General features: G+C 51.8%; 1 protein-coding gene across 2 annotated transcripts in view; it reads right to left on the reverse strand.

Annotated features, from left to right (window-relative positions):
- Synj2 (synaptojanin 2) overlaps nt 1-19,828 on the reverse strand; it is an 84,366-nt gene that overhangs the window by 19,072 nt on the left and 45,466 nt on the right. For both annotated transcript variants that reach the window (XM_051206129.1, XM_051206128.1), the window contains exons 5-14: nt 18,770-18,853; nt 12,936-12,997; nt 10,470-10,566; nt 8,212-8,384; nt 6,575-6,656; nt 6,026-6,175; nt 5,769-5,934; nt 3,591-3,782; nt 1,588-1,669; nt 179-319 (exon numbers count right to left, since the gene is read on the reverse strand). In XM_051206129.1, coding sequence (XP_051062086.1) covers nt 179-319; nt 1,588-1,669; nt 3,591-3,782; nt 5,769-5,934; nt 6,026-6,175; nt 6,575-6,656; nt 8,212-8,384; nt 10,470-10,566; nt 12,936-12,997; nt 18,770-18,853 — 1,229 coding nt within the window. The remainder of the gene's footprint in view (nt 1-178; nt 320-1,587; nt 1,670-3,590; nt 3,783-5,768; nt 5,935-6,025; nt 6,176-6,574; nt 6,657-8,211; nt 8,385-10,469; nt 10,567-12,935; nt 12,998-18,769; nt 18,854-19,828) is intronic.

The following is a 19,828-nucleotide window of genomic DNA, read 5'->3' on the forward strand; positions in this document are numbered from 1 at the left end:
ACAATATTCAATGCAAGCCCGTTTTCCCCTCCGGGGCTTTGCGCTGTGCGTGGGGAATAAAGGGCAGGTCCCGTTTCCTGCTGGTGTCGCAGGGGTGGGGGCATCAGGAGGAAGCCACACAACAGAACACAGACTCGCACGTCCCCGTTCCCCAGATGCCTATCAACCCTGCTCTTACCTGATGAACGGGACATGGTACGGGCGTACGAAGATGTAAAGACAGACGCCCACCAGCTGCGCTGAAGTCAAGAGGATGTACCTGTGAGAGCGGGAGATGGCTTTCTGAAGCTGCTCACCCCACATCTTCCGGTTGGTGGTGCTGAAAAGGCAAGCAAGTCAAAGATGGCGCAGGCTGCTGGCAGGAAGCGCCGTCTCCCACTGCCGACCGGGCGGGCCTCCATCTGCCTTCTCTACAGGCTTGGGCTCACCCCCGAAATGAGTGTCAAGCCCGCAGGCGCCCACGAGCACTTGCTCCGCCTTTATTGTCAGTTCCTGACAACGGACCTGAGGCCTGAACCTACAGCATCCTGCATGCGAGGCCAGGAATGCGCTCCTGAGCACCCTCAACCCTCTCATCAGTTTTTGAGACAGTAACTCAGTAACTCGCCTGGGCTGGCCTCGAACCCACTCTGTGGCCCAGGCAGACCTTGACATTGCAATCCTTCTACCTCAGCCTCCTGATTAGCTGGTGTGACAAGTCTGTGACAGCAGGCCCGGCTCTAATTGCATCTTACACATCACAGTGGCTCCCTGGACCCCTGATACCCAAGCACAGGGAGGAACTGCTAAGACCTCCCTCCCACAGCCAGCTTTATTCATTTGTAAGCGCTCCTTCTTAAGGGGTGCTGAGATGGCCCAGAGGGTAAGGAGCTTGCCACCAAACCTGACAACCTGAGTTCAAGCTCCAAGACCCACTTAGCGGAAGGAGGGAACCAATTCCTGCAAGCTGTACTCTGACCTCCACATTGTGCTGTGGTGCGCTGGTGTACACACACACACACACACACACACACACACACACACACACACACTACTGTACTCTTAAAAGTTAAAGAGTTCCTTGAAGTAAGACTGGGTCACTTATGGGGAGAATGTCTGGGTGACTTTATACCAAGTATTGATCCAGCGGTCTGGGGCCTCCCCTTTCTACCTGGTGTTAAGAGGAGAGCTTCTCAATACCCACCATGAGACCCTCAAACCTCCCTTTTCCCCAGGCTCTCTCTGCGCACGCACGCACGCACGCACGCACGCGCGCACGTGCATACACACCATACTCTCTGTTTCCCTCTCTTTCTCTCTCTCTGTCCTAGACAATGTGACTCAACCACAACACAATGCCCAGGCTGGAAGACTTCACAGAAGGCACACACACCAGTGCCTCCTTCCGTTTGTTTACCCAGCAGGAAGGAAAGGCCAGGGCACTGCATCAGCCAGTGTGTGCAGGAAACGTAGCCAGAAGGACCTAGACAGCCAGAGCCATGGGCAGCTGGCCCAGAAACAGGCTGGCTGCTCTAGGGGTGCTTGGAGCCCGAAGCCTGGCAAGGCATCTGATCCAGGGACTCCTGCTCTCCATACCCGGCCCCTTACCTGGCGTTGACAATATTCCCTGCACTCAGCTCCACCATCTCTTCAAATCCCACGGCAAATACATCAGCGGGGCTGCCATCACCTGGGGAACAAGGCAAGAGACCAAAGAAATCACAACCGCCAGCTCTTGTGCCCCGGAGTCCTTTCCCCTCTTCCTGTCCAGACCTGCTCATGGCTGGAACCCACTGAACCTGCTCACTCACAGGGGACCAGCCCCCGGAGCCTGCCCTCACTCCCTCCTGCGCTCCGTGCCCACGCCACCTGTGCCCTTGCCAGCGTTCACCCTGGAGCAGTAGGAACCTCTAGCTCTTCCTCTACAAAGGGACAACAGCTGTTGTGTCCCCAGGCAATGTAGTGTTTAAATTGGATACCACGATTAAAACACTCGATTCAGTCTGGACCCTCCACAGAGCACCCTTACCCTTCCCGGTGACAAGTCTCTCCTGCCAGGTCCTAAGTGACCGGGGAACAACAGTACTTGGTGTGTGTTTTGTGGCTCCCAAGTACCTTTCAGGCTGAGCTGGGGCGGATGCTTGTGGTCGCAGGAGATACTGCCCAGGGCCACTCGCACAATCCGCCGAAGAGCACAGTGAGCCTACAGCTGCCACTCCTTGCTACAAAGGATGCCAGTGCTTTCCAGAATCCCTACAGCCAGTTAATGGAGGGCCCTCCCAGACACTTCTCCAGACGCACATGGACCTGAGCACCAAGACCAGAGTTCCCAGTGAGGGAGTCAGACGGTTCCTGCCAGGGAGGACGGGGCCTCTCCAGCAAATCTCCAGCTAGCCCTCCATGGCCTCTGCTGGCCTCATGGTAGCTGGCACCTTAGCTGAATGGGCTGAACGAATAAATCTGCTTCTGTGTTTAAACGAAACACCAGCTTCCCTCTCTCTGAGTCAGTGGGCCACAGTAAGGTCAATGCTCCCTTTATCCCAAACCGGTGGGTTTCCGGTGAGCCTGCCGCCATCTTCCCCAGTGACACAGCTGCCAGTCGTCCGTGTGCCTTAACCACCACCCTACTGTACAGGCAGAAGGAGAGGACCACCATGGCATTAGCATTAGGGAACCCTCCTTAGTGAGGGGTGCTGACTATCCATCCTTCATGGTACTAGGCTGCCTCTGATGTCATTCAGGGGACTTCTGGGCTCTTTAGCAATGCTAAAACAAGCCACCAATGACTTGGTGACCCTGAACTGTAGCCCCCAACACCTTCCCCGATTCCCTCCCCGAGGCGAAGGTCACTATGTGACAAGAGAGGGTGTCTTTATTAAACAAGTTCACCCAGGCGTGAACTTGTTCTTTATTTCGGGATGCAGGAAGCAGCCAGGCCTCTGAAGGGGTAGTGCTGCAAGCCAAGTAACCCTTACCCAAATGCTTGGGACAGACGAGTTTCAGGTTCTGGGTTTAGGGTTATCTGCACGACTGTTATGAGCTCTCTTGGGGAATGCTACCTAATTCTACACAAGGAATCCACCTGTGCTATGTACATCTTAACACACACACACACACACACAGCCTGCCGAGCCTTGACTGTGACTCATCATGGGAGATCAGGAGTGAAAGGCCCTCCCCTGTAACACTGTGTCCCCACGCCCATGTGACATCACACCAGAACTGACAAATTTCAGCTCTTCTAGCATTTAGGATTCCAGAATTCCAGGCTGGGACTGTCTGTGCTGGCTCTAGCCAGCTCCAGATGGCAGGCACCACCTACAGATGACAACTATCCTGTCACTTAACCCCAGACCACAAAAGATCTGTGCATTTATAGAGAAAGGCAAACTACGCCCCGGAAACTCCTCCAAGTACTTGGAAAAGAAAAGGTGTCTTGAAGTTAACGTAACACCGAGAGTCAGCATTCTAGAAGTCAGCGTTCTAGAAGTTGAGACCGTGGCCATTTTTAACATGTTGATAAATGAAAATGCAAATACCAATACTGAATTTTGCAACGCGGTGTGGGCTGTCAAGCTGCCATGACAGGTTTCCCAAGCTGCCGCTCTTACCCTGCCAGTCTGCTGCTCCTGAGAGCTGGGGGGCATCCAGGAGCCAGTCCGTGAGCTCGGCTGTTCCCAGGAGATTGCTTCGGAATTGCTTGCCTCCATTCACATTCCAGGTCCCCACAGCAATTTGGACCCGCTTGAAACTCGTGAATTCTGACTGGCGGTCTGTCATGGCCTTCAGGATCCTGGGTGTCACTGTCAGGAAGCATAAAAGGCACATGATCCGCGGCCCAGACTGTAGAGACCCTCTAACACTGTCCAAGGGATGGCCTGTCAGAGAACGCCACTCGTGAGCTGTGAACATGGTCCATAGGGAGAAGACCCCCTATCCACTCCACTTTCCTATCTGCGGGGCTGGGAATATACCTTCCAGCTACAGTGATGGGAGAGCTCAGGGGAAAAGCCTAGCTCTGACCCTGCAGCCCCTGACCCTACAGAACAAGACACAGGAATAAAAATGAGGTCAAGTTGCAATAAACCATGTAACTAGTGTGTCACATATACAAATAATGGTATGGGTTATACACACATACATACATACATCCCATATATATCTATATGGGATGGATAGAATACCTATCAACTCAAATCTGCATTTTTTTTTTTTTTTTTTTACCTTCCTCATCCAGCAAGGCTGTTTTGTTTGTTTATTTGACCTCAAACCTAAGGCATTAAAAAACAAAGCATTGCACCCATATTCTCTATCTACTTAGAGATCCAAAATGTATCCACAGTTTTAAAAGCTAGCGACTTCCAGGGCTGGAGAGATGGCTAGGGGTTTAGAGAACTTGTTGCTCTTGCAGAGGACCTGGGTTTGATTCCCAGCACCCTCATGGTGACTCAGACATCTGTGACTCCAGTTCCAGGGGATTCTACTCTTTCCTGTGGCTCCAAGGACACCAGACATGAGCAGAGTGCACGTATGTACATGCAAGCAAAGCATTCATAGTCATAAAACAGAATAAATACATCTAGAAAACCCCCTAAAAACCAGAGACTTAAATCCCCTGTTCGCCACTAAATGAGCTCATGATGGCAACTGGAGTTGGCTCCAATTTCCCTGAGCTGGAAACGGACCCCAGAGAAGATATTCAGTGTCACCTTGGAAAGTTAAGTGTTCCACAACTATGGAACAATGAAAAGTGAAAGGCCTTTATAAGACAACTTTAACACGGGGGTTCATTCAGTTTTCCAAAACATCAGAAGCTTCTAAAACTCAACCATTCTTTAAGTAAGCAGCCGACTCTGCCCTCCCATTTTCCATTAGGGTAACTCACAGCCTCTAAGGAATAAGACGTCATGGAGAGTTTCCTATAGAAACCAGGCCCTAATGACACAGAGTTTGCAGTCACATACTAGGGAGTCTGAGGTACAGGGATCAAAACCTCAAGGCCTTCCTTTGCTACGGTGAGTTCAAGGCCAGAGTGGATGGCTTGGTGCTCAACACAAAAAGTAAAAGGAGGCTGGGAGGTGTCCAGATCTATGGCCCAGCACTTGTTAATCATGTGCTAGGCTCTAAGTTTGATCCCTAAGCACCATTCCCACCACGACAAAACAGGGCAAAACTAGCCCCAAAGAATCCTGACAGCCTCATGAGATTGGATGCACCCCTAAACCCCAGGGCTCAACAATGATCTTTCCTTCATTTCTGAGGGGCCCTTAAGGACTTGAACATTTGGAGCTTATCCCATGGGAATTGTGATGGTTTGAAAGCATACGGAGGTGTGGCCTTGTTGGAGTAGGTGTGGTTTTGTTGGAGGAAGTGTGTCACTGTGGAGGTGGGCTTTGAGGTCTCATATGCTCAAACCATGCTCAGCGAGTCAATCTACTTCCTGTTGCCTGCCCGCCCGATGGCATGCTGACATGCCATGATGACAATGGACTAAACCTCTGAAACTGTGAGCCGCCCCTCAATTAAATGTTTTCCTTTGTAAGAGTTGCCACGGTCACGGTGTTCCTTCACAGCAATAGAAACCCTAAGGCAGGAACCTAGAATCAGTGCTTTCTGGACGCCAAGGGACGTCAGGCTGCTTGGGGTCACCTGACCAAAGCAGTACAGAACACAGACCAGAAAACAAACTCCACCTCAGATCACACGGCTGGGTGTGGCGGGGCCATTGGCCTCACTCACAGCCACTCTTGCCTCCTCGGGGGCTTAAGGCATGGGCAGGCACGCATTACCCAGAAGAGCTGTATTGTCCATCAGCATCCTTCCTTTGTCTGTGGACTCTTCGTTGTAGACGTCTCCAACCAGCAGAAGCTTAATGGCTTCTTGTTTCACGCTGTCAAAGAAGTTGGACTGGATACTACGGGACATGGATCGGGCGCCATCCTTCAGCTTCCCCACCTGCACGGACACAGACACTTGGTGAGAGGGACCCATGGGGACTTCCCTTCTGCCCCCTCAACCTGCCCTACCTTGGCCTCCCCTCCCCTACCTTGGCCTTTCCTTCCAGGGCCCTGCTCCCTGTGAACACCTTGCTCAGCCCATGCCCATTCAGAGACCACATGGCTTTGAAGGACTCCACAAAGCGGTCAACGATGGGCTTTGAATTCAGCCCCAGGCTCTCAAGCTGCAGATAAAGGACCTGGGAGAGAAACCAACCATGGTTACCCCTGGATGCCTAGAACACCTACTGCCATCTCCAAGTGAGCCTCTTATTCATCACTACCCCCACCCCGACTCCCCCAGCCATCTTCCCGGCCCCTCTTTGACTGCCTGATGCCCGATCAACGTTCCTGTCGAGAGGCAGTGAGTAGGGAAACAAGAAGTGACATGGGTAGAGCTGCAGGCGGCCAGCCAGGCACTCTGGTATTTCCTCCCCAGGCCTCAGGGCCGGCCAGTCACCTCAGCCACCTCAGCCGCCTCAGCTGCCTTGGCTCTGGGTGGGGTGGGGGGGGCCGGTAGGGTGGTATTCAACTATCTCTATAGCCACCCTTGCCCGGCTGACAGCCCGGGACATGGCACAGATGGCCCAAGGACTCACCTCAAGAGCAATGAAGCACTGCACAGCGTTGGTTCTGTCCAGACAGTCGAGACAATTCATCCGCAGAGTGCCTTTCTGGAAGCTTAGGGCCAGGAGACACGGAAGGACCGTGAGGTGAGGTGTGTTTGGAAGGCCACGGCTACAGCACACGACCTGGGGCTGTCTGCTCCCAAGGGGACCTACTCCACAAGGCAGCGCGCCCCCTGCGTCCCCGCCTGAGCTGCCCAGAGCGCATCCCAAGAGACCCTGACTGCAGAAAGGTCAGGCAGAGCCCAGAACACACTCCCAGGTCGTCGTAAGCACATCCGATTGTCTACAACAATGGCGCTCTACAGCACTTCTGCCGGCACCACCACAGACATCTACAGATACTGAAGCATCTCTCCTGGGAGAAGCTGGGACCCGTGTTTCTCTCTGACACTGCATCAGCTGGTCAATAACGACCTTGTTCTGCACATTTTTCTTCAAAGATTCACACTGGTAAGTGTGCATTCAACCTTTTGTTTTCCAGTTGTACGGCAGTTTGACGGAAAATGGGTTCGTCAGGCAGGGACACCCTGTCAGTTGAGTGGCACGCACTGCTGTTCCTCTAGTGTGACCCTCCGCCACCCCGCACTGACACTAAGGTACCTGGTATGTTTTCCCTACGCAGGGGACAACCTTGCTGCCTTGTGTTTGCAATGCTAGGCAGCACCTAGGCACCGCAGTTGAACAGGTACGTCACTCAGAGAAGCTCAAAAATGTGGAAATCCCAGCAGAAAATACATAGTGGAGAGGAACTTCGTACAGTGAGGACCCACACAGGGGCAGAGCACGGCCGGCCTTGTTCGGTTCCCTGGCGGGGGAGGGCAAAGTTCTCACTGTGCTGCATGGGTCTGTGAGTGATGGTGAACTCATCTGCGGTGAGGAGACTCTCGGGGTGCCAGCGAGTTTTAGTGAGGAAGTGAATTCATAAACCTGACGTCTCCTGATGACGGACTGTGGTTGGGGAAGCCGGACGTCCTTTGCGCTCCACTCTGAGCAGGGTGCCTCGCAGCCCAGTGATGTGGCACTGTGCGCCAGGTCCCCTCCCAGCCCCTGTTCCAACGTGGCTAAGTCACATCATCTGAGCTCAGGGTGTGGTGTGTGTGTGGGGGGAGGGGGATTGCTTGGTTGGCTGGGTTTGTGGTTGTTTTTGTCTCAGGTAGCCCAGGATAGCCTAGAACTCACTGTATGGGGCATTAAGCTTCTAACCCTTCTATGTGCACTTCCCAAGTGCTGGGGTGGCAGGCGTACACCACCACACTTACTTCTGCTTGACGCTGGGAACCGAACCCGGGGCCCCACACATGCTAGGTTGGCACTCTACCAACTGAGCTACATTGCCAGCATGGAGCTCAATGCTGTAACCCGATCCCTTATGTTCAGACATGTCTGTTCCCAGAAAACCAGACGTCATCATCTTTCTCCCTAAATCCAGAAGCATGTTTCTGACTACAGAGAAGACCAGGAACCTCAGAAGCCACCGTCACAGAGCTTCCGATTCAGGACACCACAGTGCAGCCAGGCAGCCGGGGAGGGAAACGGTTTCTGCTGTGGTGCATGCCCTAAGGCGCCCACAGCCTCCGCGGCCCCTCTCAGACCCCACCGAGACTCACCGTGGACTTACATTCTCGCCCTTCGCAAACACGCCAAAGTCGTCCCAGTGTAGCTTTAACTGAGGCCTCAGCAGGTTCTCCAATTTCTCTAGCTTCCCGCCTTTGGCAAACTGATGGAAGTCGAAATTTATCATAGGCGTGTCTCCTGCGTGGCAAGAAGCCCAGAGCAACTTCTGGAAAGGAGAAGGGTGTGGGCATACTGACAATAGACTGGGAAGAAAGGCAAGGTGGTGCCTGTGGGTTCCCTCCAGTGGCTTGGTCACCCATGAGAGGGCTAGACAGACCCTGACCTTGTAAAGGAAACACAAAACAGAAGCCAGGGAGAGGGTGGGCTGGAGAGCAAAGAAGACACAAAAAGCATCTTGCCTTTGTAAGAGCAGAAGGTCCCCCTTGGGCAAAAGAGCCCACAGCAGGGTTGTCTCCCTGGGGGACATTCCACTCTTCCTGGGGCTCGGAGGGCACAGGTGAGGGAAGGTTAGAGCTGTTCTTCAGGTGGCCCAAGTGCCCAGCCCTCAAGAACAGCGGCATGTGGCAGGCCACGCAGCTCATAATCTAGCTCCTGTTGCCCTGGTAACCAGTCCCATCCAGACAGGCACCAGCCCTAGGAGGGTGGGCTCAGCAGTAGAGGAGTCTCTAGACAGGGACGGCTGGCAGGATGTGAAGAGTGATGAAGCCTAAGACGGAGGAGATGTTGCCCTACACGACCCACAGTAACGGACGGGGGACACAGAACTGCGGGCCAGGGTAAAGGTAGGGGGACAGAGACAGACGCACATCAGGGCCATGGATGGGTCAGCATACAGAAGCGAGGCCTCCTTTCTCCACACAGCTTCCCTGGCCCGTCAAGCATCCTCAGCCTGCTCATCAAAGTCCCATGCAGCAGTACGCAGGCTGCCTGCCTCCCTTAGCCACCTGTCTCTGGACCTGGCTGTATTAACCTGACACCTACCCAGCCAGTGATTCTGAGAACTCCCAAGAAATGGATGGCTCCAGCCAGCCAGAATGCCAATTAACACGTTTTGCTGTCTTCAAGAAAGTCTCATTAGGAAAAAGAAACCTATGTAACTAAACAAAGAATTTAGTGGCCTTGCCCATCTGTGGGATGACAACCACTGGGGCCAGGCAGGCTGCCTGCTAGGCACTGTCTTCTCTCTGGTAAAGGATGTTCAGGCCATGGCCTGTCTCCGAGTAGAGTGTTAGTTCTATCTGCTGAGGAACCATCCTTAACACCTGGGACATCTCTGTCCTCTGGGTATAAAGGAGGCGTTTCTACCAGCTGGGGGAGGGGCTGAACATGTCCTTTCTATTGTTCAAGCATGAAGGATTTGGGTTTTTGTTGTTGTAGAGAGATAGCGAGCCTGATTTTCTTTATTGCCCCTTTCCCCTCACCTTCCTTAAAATAAGCAGCCAGCTTCGCTGCCAAGAGAGGTGGGAGGAGATATTTCCTGAGCTTGTTGCTCATAGCAACAAGGGAAACAGGAAAAGCAAGTCTGGCCAAAGAACACTGGCAGCCAGCGAGCTCCTGCTCCAAGCATGTAGCTTTTCTAAGCCAGTTGGAGTTGGCTTTCCCCTGCCAGGGGTTAAGGGGGGCAGTGTAAACCACAAAGGTCACATCTCTCTACCAAGGTGACCTTAGGGTGTCTCCATAAGGGGCTTCTTTGAACTTCAATCAACCAGAGAACTTTTTCCCACTAAGCAGAGGCTGTGGAGCCTTGGCAGGATGGAGGAGGCTGCCTCAGTTCACCAAATATTCAACTGAAGAGGGCCTGCACACGGGTTCTGTGGCTGAGACCTGACTGCAGTCACCAGCTACGCCTCCTTCCCCGCCCTGTGGAGATCCACTCTGCTCTAAACTGCGCACTCAGGGATCAAAAGGATTCTACCAGGAACTGGCACATGGCCTCCCCGGATAGCTCAAACACGACCACGTGACTTTAAGGCCACCCAGGCAGAAGGGAGCCACACGGGGTCTGCTCTGAACCAGGAAGCTCAACTCAACTGGGCACAAATGCCATGGGCACTGGCAGATGGGAGGGGGGCTCGGAGGTGCCAGGCCGGTGCTAGCTGCCCTTCTGTTCTGGCCTGGAGCGCAGGTCCGCAGGGGAGCAGGGAGGCCTCTCTGCCTGGGTGGAGCTCAGGGACACTCAAAGAAATTATTAAGAGCCCAAGTCATCTAGAGCTGGGCTGCCTCAGTCTCTGAATGGTCTTACCATTGCCCTCCCCACCCACCCCCGGCTGTGGAGGAGGCTGAGCGTTACCTTGAAGGCCCTGTTGAGTACCTCTTCGCCACCTCTGCTTCCCAGCAGGTTCACGACCACCTGCTTCCCATATTGCTCCTTCAGAAGTACCATGTGCCTGCAACGGTATCGGGGTTGGCGGGAACTCCACGGCACACAAGGCCAGGCAGCCTGCATCTCCATCTCAGCACTGGAGGTCCGGGACCAGCCAAGCGCATAGGGGAGAAAACCCCTTCCTCCCGGCTCATCCGAAACTCCCCGGGGTGTAAGTCAGCCCAGGAGGTTTGAATGGAAGCCCTTGGGCGGGAATGATGTCTAGCGCGTGAGACTTTAACATGAAGCTGCACTGTCCTTTCTATAGGGTACCACCTAGAACGACACCACGAGGGGTCAGCACTCCCATCTCCAAAGTTAACCTAGAGCTCCTTCTTTCTTTCGCTTGGTGCCTCCTCTTTGCAGTTGGAAACCCTGGGGGATGAACTTTGACCCCATAGGCCGACTGCCTGCCAGGTGCTGTTTTACTGTGAACCCCAATTGTGAGGCTATCACAAATCATGCAGTCCACATTTCACCTTCAAACGCTCCTCGGGTGCCAGCTCTCAGTCTTTCTCACAAGTTCACTTGGGTTTAATATAGCCCAGGCTAGTCTCAAACTCACTGTACAGCCAAGGATGGCCTTGAACACCTGCTTTCCCAGCCTCCACTTCTCAGACGCTGGGATAACAGGCACGGGCCGCCACGCTTAGCCGAAGGACCTTAATAATTTTAATCTTACAAAGTTTCAATGTCGTGGTTTTGAAGATAGGGAAATACAATGCAAAAATCAGACACAAGTAGAAATAGTATAATTTTTCTATGTAAGTTTTTTACGTAAATACAGGGGAAAAAGAATGGAAATATATGCACTGTGGTATTAAAAAGTGGGCGGAATGTTTTTTTTTTTCTCCTTTCAATATTTTCTCTTTTCCAAGTTTCTACAATTTATTTTCTGACATTCATTTTATAAATACAGCTATTTTTAAGTTCATGAAAAAACTATTTTTAGCCTGAGGATAAGAAACATGCTCTTGCTTGAGTGACATCACGTGATAGAGAAAGATTTAGAAGTGGTGGTTTCAGCTAAGCTTGTCTGCTGACTAGTCGACCCCAGTGAAGGGAGAAACTCTCTCCAAGGCCGCTAGTTCCACTACCATCAGGGACTTGGGCACCCAAGGAAGGGGCAAGAAGAGATGGACACAGAGGGTCTGCTCTTAGAGATTTCCCAGAGAAGGTGTCTCTGCCAGAGAAGGTATGCTATGTCTCCAAGGAGGTATGCTGGGTTGCCGGCTGTGCTTGTCATTGGATGGCCCGAGTCCCACGCTAGCCACATATCTAAGCCACATCCTGCCAGGCAGCTTCTCAGAAATAAGGCCTGGTCTCCCTGTCTGATTCCCATTTCCCCTCTCAAAAGGTTCCAGATTGGAAGAGTGGAAGGTAAAGACTACAATTCAGCGATCCTTTCCTGCTACATCCCGGGGACACCTAGCATGAGCCAATGTCAATCAAAATGACTCTGAGTGTGTCACGCTGTCAACACCTGAGCCTGTTCCGGGAAAAGACTAGATTACACAGATAGCCCGCCATTTACAGCAACTAACTAGGGAGTCACAGGGGTGTTCCCTCTCCCAGTGTTCGAAGGATTTCAACAACTAAGTAAGCAAATGCAAAACCCAAAGTTACTTTTGAGAATTTCTGTTAAATTTAAGACTTTTAAAAATGGACTTGGTTATATAAAATAAAAAAAATATAGTCATTAAAAAAAGAATTTTTTAAAAAATGATTTTATTGGTTTGGGAGTTAGAAAATAGTTGTCTAAATTGTATTTTAAAATTAAAAGTTAATAGGTATAAAAAAATTAGTACTCAGATTAAAAACAAAATCTTTTAAAGAAGCTATTGACACTGTTCACATACAGATTATAAATAGCTCAGGCTAGCATCGGTTTTCCCTAAGCAGGCTATAAAACATGTTATGGCCCAATTATCATTTTTTCTTTTAAAATGAAATACATATGCCAGAGCTTTTATCTAAGATACATAAATAATTGACAATGGGTAAAAATCTGAGAGGGACTTGGGAGTCTGTACGTTCTTTTACTTTAGACCTTTTTACACTTTTTAAAAACTTAACATGTTACTTTTAACCAGAAATAGTGCTGAAATAATTCAGATTACCCATCATTAATCAAGAGTAACTGGTGAGTCTTCATTCTAAGAAGAAACTAACAAGATAAAATAATTACAAAGTGCCAGTCACTGATGGATTCATTCTCAAGGAGACTTGAGAGCAAGCAAAATTCCCATTTTAGGAACTCCTTTCTTGGATAAAGGACCAGTGTAAGAGGCAGGTTCGATTGGGGATTGGGGCTCCCCTTTCCACGGTCCTGTTCTTTGTCCCACCATCTGAATGGAGGGTGGGAGGTCTTAGGTGGTACCCGGTGGTCCTTACCTTTCAAAAGCAGGGGCGTTGGCCTCCAGGCCTCTGTGTAGTCTCAGATGATGGGAGCCAACCTACAGAAAAATAGGACAGGATGGTCACAGTGGAGGCTGCGCGTGACACCTACTCGGCCATCCCTGTGGCTCACCCCCTGCTAAGGCAGGCCAAGCACCCTCGACTCCGCTAACAATGCTCCTCACCTTGCAAGGACTGGTATCCCCAGGCCTACTTTGCAAGGCAGGGTCCCTAACTACAGCATGGACCATGCCAGGAAAACTGTCCCATTTCTGTTCTTCCTGAAAAGCCATCATGGCAAGCTTCAGTACGGGACAGGTGGGTCTGCCTGTCTTCCTGCGCCGCCCCAGCCTGAAGCCCCTTCTGTTATGTGACACCCGAGGGCATAGTGGACTGCACCACACTGTCCAGGCCTAGGCTCCAGAGCTCTCTGCTATAAACATCCACGCCACACATTGCTTAGTTAACGAGTACTGAGCCAACATGTCACCGAGTACCCAGTCAGGAACAAAGTGAGGAAATCTCATTCACAGAAAGACCCCCATACGGTGAAAGGTTCCATCCAGCAACTCTGCACACCTTGGATTAATTAATACAGTAGGGACCGCACTGGGCCCAGTGGCTCCACAGCATGGCACAAGGATCTCTGTTTGTACTCCTTCTAGCACCTCAGGGGGAGATGGGCCACAGGCAGAGAGCCAGAGCAGCAACACTTGACAAGAGAGGGCACCGTCCAGCCCAGAGTGGAACCAGATGGACACATCACCCTATCTCCATGGCTAATCAAACAGTGTTAACCCGCTCTTCCAAGGACATCAAGGACACCACCCCCACAGGAATAACCAGGGCAGGAGATGGGTGCAAAGGATCCGAGTCTCAGACAGCAGGTTTCAAAGTGTGGTCCCCGCATCCCCTGGAGATGAGTTGGAAATGCTAAGCAGCAGGTCCAGCTCAGATCAGCTGAGCCCTATTTCTGAGGGTGGAGTCAGGAATGTGTGTTTCACAAGCCTCCAGCCGATTCTTAGATGCATACCCATTGTGGTTTGGCAGCCTGGGTTTTGACTCATTTCCTGACTCTTGCTAACCCCTTCTGCTCTGGTCACACCAGGGAAGAGTAGCTTGGGGCTGAACCCACAGCGCACAGCTGAAGGGAGCTCTGGGCATCATGGCTTCAAGTCAAAGCCCTCCATCTTCTAAAGTGGCAAGAGCTTTGGGTAGGAATGGAGAGGGTGAGGACCGCTAGTCTGGACTCCTCAGACACTGTGTCCTGTCTCTGCCACCCGCTACTCTTTCCCCGACCTCCAGCCTACTCTAACACCGCACCACGTCTTTTTCTGGCATCCTCGGCTCCTGATGTAGTGTGTAGGCAGGCTTGGGAAGGAGCTGCAATCGTCAGAATAAAACCTCCACTGGCCCCGGGGTTGCTTCCTTTAGTTTTCCTCTCTCTCATCCACCCCAGCCTCTCCCTTCTGGCTAAAGGACCGAAGATCCTCACCTCAGCCCTCAAACTGTCACTTTAATCCCATAGCTGGGTTTATAGCCCAAGTCACAAGAACACCTTCCGGGGTCGGAGCAGAGGCTCAGCTTGCACGCAGGGCCCTGGTAGTCAGGCTCTGCGGTACTCACTGCTTCCACCCAGAGGCTGGCAGCTCACTCATTTCAGCATCCCCCCCTTGGGGTCACCTCAGGGACACTTCTGAGCATTCTGTGCAATTGGGCTTCACTCCAACACTCCTTAGGACCAGGGTCCAGCATGTGGCAACAGCTCTACCAGCTTACTCGCTGGCCAGGGCACAACAGCTCTTCCCAGCTCAACATACTGAGGCCGGCAAACGGTATAAATCAGCTCCTTCCATCACCAGACCTCAAAAGTGACCCACACTTGGGATCCTAAACACTGAGTTAGTGCCATTCCCTAGATATGAGCCTCGGGGGTTACAACAACGCACAGAGGCCCTTCCTCCGCCAGGGTTGCCTCGCTTGCCTGCGTGGTTCTAATCCCCAAGCCAATCCTCCTAGACCTCTATGTGGGGTGGTCTGTCTTCCACCCACCTGGGTCACCTGCACCTCCCGAGAGCTGCTGCTCAGAAATCAGCCTTCCTCGGCCACAGTCGTGCCCGTCCCTTGCTCCTTGAAGGCAAGGGCTACATCTGATCCCAGATTTCCAGTGTACACAGAAAATGCTCCAATCGGTGTGCCTAAGACTTCTGACTTCCCATCAGTGTGAGACATAGCGGAGAGACAGCCGAAGACATGGTCTTTGTGTTGCATGCCTACTCCTGAGTCCTTCTGAAGGGGAGAGACCTCTTACCAGCTGAAGTACACAGAGCCACGCTTCTCCAAACGTGGCTTGTTCTAGTTTCCATTATTATTAACCACAGCTACCATATTGAGTCCTGTAGGGTCTAAACACTATGCTAGATTCTAGTATGTACTGTGAGTTTTAGTTCTCTTTATAACTCCATGCGGGCAGGTATTCCCAATCACCCTTTTTAGAACAGTAAACTGTGGCTTAGTAGAGATAAGAATCTCTTCAAAACACCTGGTTGTTACCAAGTGGGATGCCGAGGTCTCTCTAGCTTCATCGCTTACCCTCTGGATGCCTACGACGGACTGTCTTGTAACCTCGGCTGGCTCAGTGATTGGGACAAACATGACACTGTTTTCCGTTGGGCTCACCCACCCCACAGCACCCATTACACGGGCTAACTCGACCCTTGGTTTCTATTCCTCTCAGCTTGGAGGACTTTTCCTTCCTCCATTCGCCCCAGGACCTTCTGTGCATCAGCCCTGGTAGTGGGATGGACAAGCACACAAGGCACCTCCACACTCCCCAGAACACGGGGAAGCAGCTGTGGAGAGAGAAGAGGCCGACGTGGACGAGGTCCCCTCATCTACTCTGCATCTTTCCTCCACACGGTTCCATCACGTGAACTTAGCAAAGAGCGGACTCACTCACGTGTGGCAGACACGTGTCTGTGCTCGTCACAGGGATGAAGGCCTTGACCCTGCAAAAGGAGGACTCTCTCCTACACAAATGAAATGATGAATACATTCCGTCACAAGCTCTGCGGAAGAGCTTGGGTGTTAAGGGTCAAATTCTTACTGGGGTTATAATATTGTTAAGCTGCACAGCTATCTGCACGGGACAGACAAAGTTATGAAATGTACATGGTGCCATGTAGATGACACACGTTAGAGTCGGTACTGAGGGCATCATGGCCTTGACTCCCTGCAGATGAAGCATCATCCCCCAGCCTTCCCTGGCTTTCCCAACACCTCTCCTCATCTCCTGCAGGGCTCACATTCCCTAGCACGCCCCTCCCCCCAGCGCATGTGGGCATTTTTCATCCTACCTAAGCACAAAGAAAGGACATAATTGGAAATGGACTGGGGAACCTGTAATCGGGACATTGTATGAGAACAGAAACTATTTTCAATAAAAGTAGAAAAAATAAGACAACCAGGACGAATCTCTGCCTCATCGTTGGTACTAGACTACCATGTAGAGCCGCCCCCACTCTCTGAAGATGACATCATCTCTCTTTGATGGTGGATGGTATTTAGAGTATAAATACAGGTATTAGGCCCCAAAGTTAGCAAATCCCAGATAAGGCTTATGAAGGCCCGCCCTTGACATCTGTGTCGGAAGACACCACAGAGGCTTTGCCAAAGGACAAATGTCAGGAATCTAAAGGGTAACGGAGCTGCCTGCACCCTGCTCCGTGTCCATCTGAGGCAGAGTCATACCCTGACTCCACAGGCTGTGTCTACAGCACTGGAGACCTACGCTAATTTACACAGGGAGATGACCAACAAGCTAAGTCTCAGGTTTTAGATGAAGGAGACCAGAACACCGAGAAGCCTAGCAATCACAAAAAGACCCTCAGAAGAGCAGGAAGATGCTGGAGACGACCAAAAGGGGGGGGGGCAGATCCTTGAAGTCTCCCACCCAGGAGCTACAAGAGAACCTCGGGAGAACAGTGAAGATTGTACCTCAGCATCCCAGAATGTCCTGGAAGGCAGACAAAGATTTCCCAACCATCAGGACCCCCCGTAGGACCTAAAGCACAGCCTCTGTCTCTCTGAGAACCAGGAGAAGGGATCCCCTATAGAGCTTGGAGGGTGAGACAGACTTCAGGTCCTTTCAATGTTCTGAGGCTGTCATGATCAATTTTGGGGGTCCCAATAAGTTCTGCGCGAATATAGCGGAGCCTGTATGCTGTGTTCACATCACATGTGTGTCTCTTCACAGAGTTCAAAGGAAACCCAAACCTGGAGAACAAGTTTCAAGGCCCTTCCAACATTCTGGACTAGCAAAGGAGCTGTCCCAGGGAGTGTAAGCTCTGCCAGAGACAGGTGGGTGGAGCCACAGGTAGGCAGGGGTGTCCCAGCAGGGGCAGGACATTTCCAAGTTTGAAGCGGGTGTGGGGGTGTGGCTCAACAGTACAGCTCCTGCCCAGCCAGGAAGAAGCCCTGGGTTTGATTAGCGCTAGAGAAAAACAAGATGAAACAACTATTCTAAACTGGAATTACAGAGCATGTTATACGCTCTATAAATGCTAGGACGCACTGAACTGTATACACGTGCAGTTTATGGTGAAAAAGTTGTAGTTCAATAGAACCGTTTAAAACACAACACAACAAGACCTCTGGGAGCTCAGCATGGTGGGCACAGGTCTGTAATCCTCATACTCATTAGGCAAAGGTAGAAAGATTGCCACAAGCTCAAGGCTAGCCTATGCTCCATGGTGAGACAAAAACAGTAACAGCAACAGAAGACCTTTGGGAGGCCTCCAGGGGATTTTCCCCGTTCCAAGCAAACTCAAGCTCAACACTTCCACCTCTCAGTGGAATCACATACCTAAAAAACTGAAATGTCAACAAATCCTCAGCCCCGCCCGGAACTCAGAACCTGAATGAGACACTCTGTCCATCCATCTCACTCTAAGAGCTGACAGCCCTGGCTGGGGACAAGTCCAGGCTGGGCTAAGAAGCTGAGCACTGTGAGCCCTGCTGTGTCAATCATTCCCGAGAACCTGGCACACGGTGTTCTTGGCCTCTTGGGCTACTGGCTGACCACCCAATCCTCATACCTCAAGGGCCCTGGGTAAGAGATGCCAAAGGCTATAAAGACCCAGGGAGGAGCTTTCTCAGAACAGAACAGAGCAAGGAGTAGGAGTGGACTCCAGTCCACTCTCCCCAGATGCACCTGGTCAGAAGCCACTTGAGGGAGCAGAATGCCGTTCAGTGACAACAGCTGTGTCCTTGGACCATGTCCCTGGTCCCTGAACTCTTCTCAGGACGCAGAGGCCGAATCCCCCTGGCACTGCCCAAAGCCGAACTTTGGGTGGTGGAAGGTATTTTTAGAAATCACGGGAAAGCTTTGCAATCCTCACGTGGTTCTGCACGAGTACCACAGTGTGCCAGACCCACGGTGTAGCCACCGAGGGCCTATAGACCCTTCCAGGGGATTCCCAGCTGCCAAAACTGTTATCACAAAGCTCAACTTGGGGTCTCATTTATGCTAATTCCACCCAAGCACTCTCTGGTTCACCTCAACAGATCTCTCACAGCACAAAGCAAGCAGCTAATGTAAACATGGTCTTCAGGCCACAAGCTACACTCAGTGTGCCTGTTAATCCCCCCCCCCCAAGTTCCCTCTCCCTCTCTCCCTCCCCTCTCTCCATAGCTTAGCTCAACACAACCGGGCCAAGGAACGAGACCATAAACACCACCATGAGATAAACGTTTTTTTAAAAAAAAAAAAACAAACTCCCGTTACCAAAAGAGACCAGAGGTGCGTGCGGTGGACACAGTAAATCACTTACCTGAAGCCCCGGCTGCTCCCAGAACAGCGGAACAGAGCCTCGGATCTGGACAAAGGACGACACTCCATCATCCATGTAAATTGTCTGCAGCACAAGGAAACAGAAAGAGAAAAGGACTCCTCAATGAAACTGAACGTCCCGGGTTGTAACGGGATCTGGTGCCTGTGACCCGACACCAGCCTGGAGGGCGGCCGGTGGACTTCGGTGCCCTCTGCTCTCTCACCTAGCAAGGCTGGTGCTGGCTCTGTCACCACTCACCAGACAGCAAGGCATGGGCTGTTGCTTAGACTCCGAGGAGGGGTCTGCACTCAGACCTGACATGAGCAGGGATCGTCACTCCTGGGCACAACCTCACCTACTTCTCTGAAGAGCCTAGCACCTTCTTCCCACATCAGAGCAAGAAGCAGATGTGCTGGACTACAGCTGTGACCCTGGCAGAGGGTTCTGTTTCCACCTGCTCAATAACTAAGGAGCTATTGATAAAGGACCGGAGCGAAGAAACCAGCTCCGCTAAAAGTCCCGCTGACTGACGGCACCTGGCCCTGTCAAACTTCACCGCACAGGACAAGGCTCCAACTTGTCTGCGCCCCGGCTGTGTTACTGTGTTTTCAAACATGCCACCAACACACGCATTCACAACAGTCTTTACAGTACACAGACAGACCCCCTCGTAGAAATAAATGGTGCGTAACGTAAATTGTTGACAGTGTAGTCCCTGCTGTCTAGTCTTACAGTAGCCTACTTGCTGCCTCTTCACCAAGGGGAGAAAATGAGTTTAAAAGACAGAAAAGTACAGTCCCGAGCAGGCACTGAGGACGGCTGCAGCGGCTATCAGATGGTGGCCTCTATCTGTGCAACCCTAGCCTGGCCCGGCAGGGCCACCGTGGGTGCCGCTGCGAGTCCTTTCCATTGCTCGCTGGCCCTGCTCTCTTACAGGGTAGCTTTCCACACAGGCTAGATCATGCTCAGATCGCACATGCATTAGTAATTCTTCAGGGGGAGGGGGCTGGACAGTGAGCCTGAGGTTCTCTGGGCCACAGGAATGCCATGAGCCTGGTA

This window comes from Phodopus roborovskii, unplaced genomic scaffold (genome assembly GCF_943737965.1).
Source record: "Phodopus roborovskii unplaced genomic scaffold, PHOROB, whole genome shotgun sequence".
NCBI classification, from domain to species: Eukaryota; Metazoa; Chordata; class Mammalia; order Rodentia; family Cricetidae; genus Phodopus; species Phodopus roborovskii.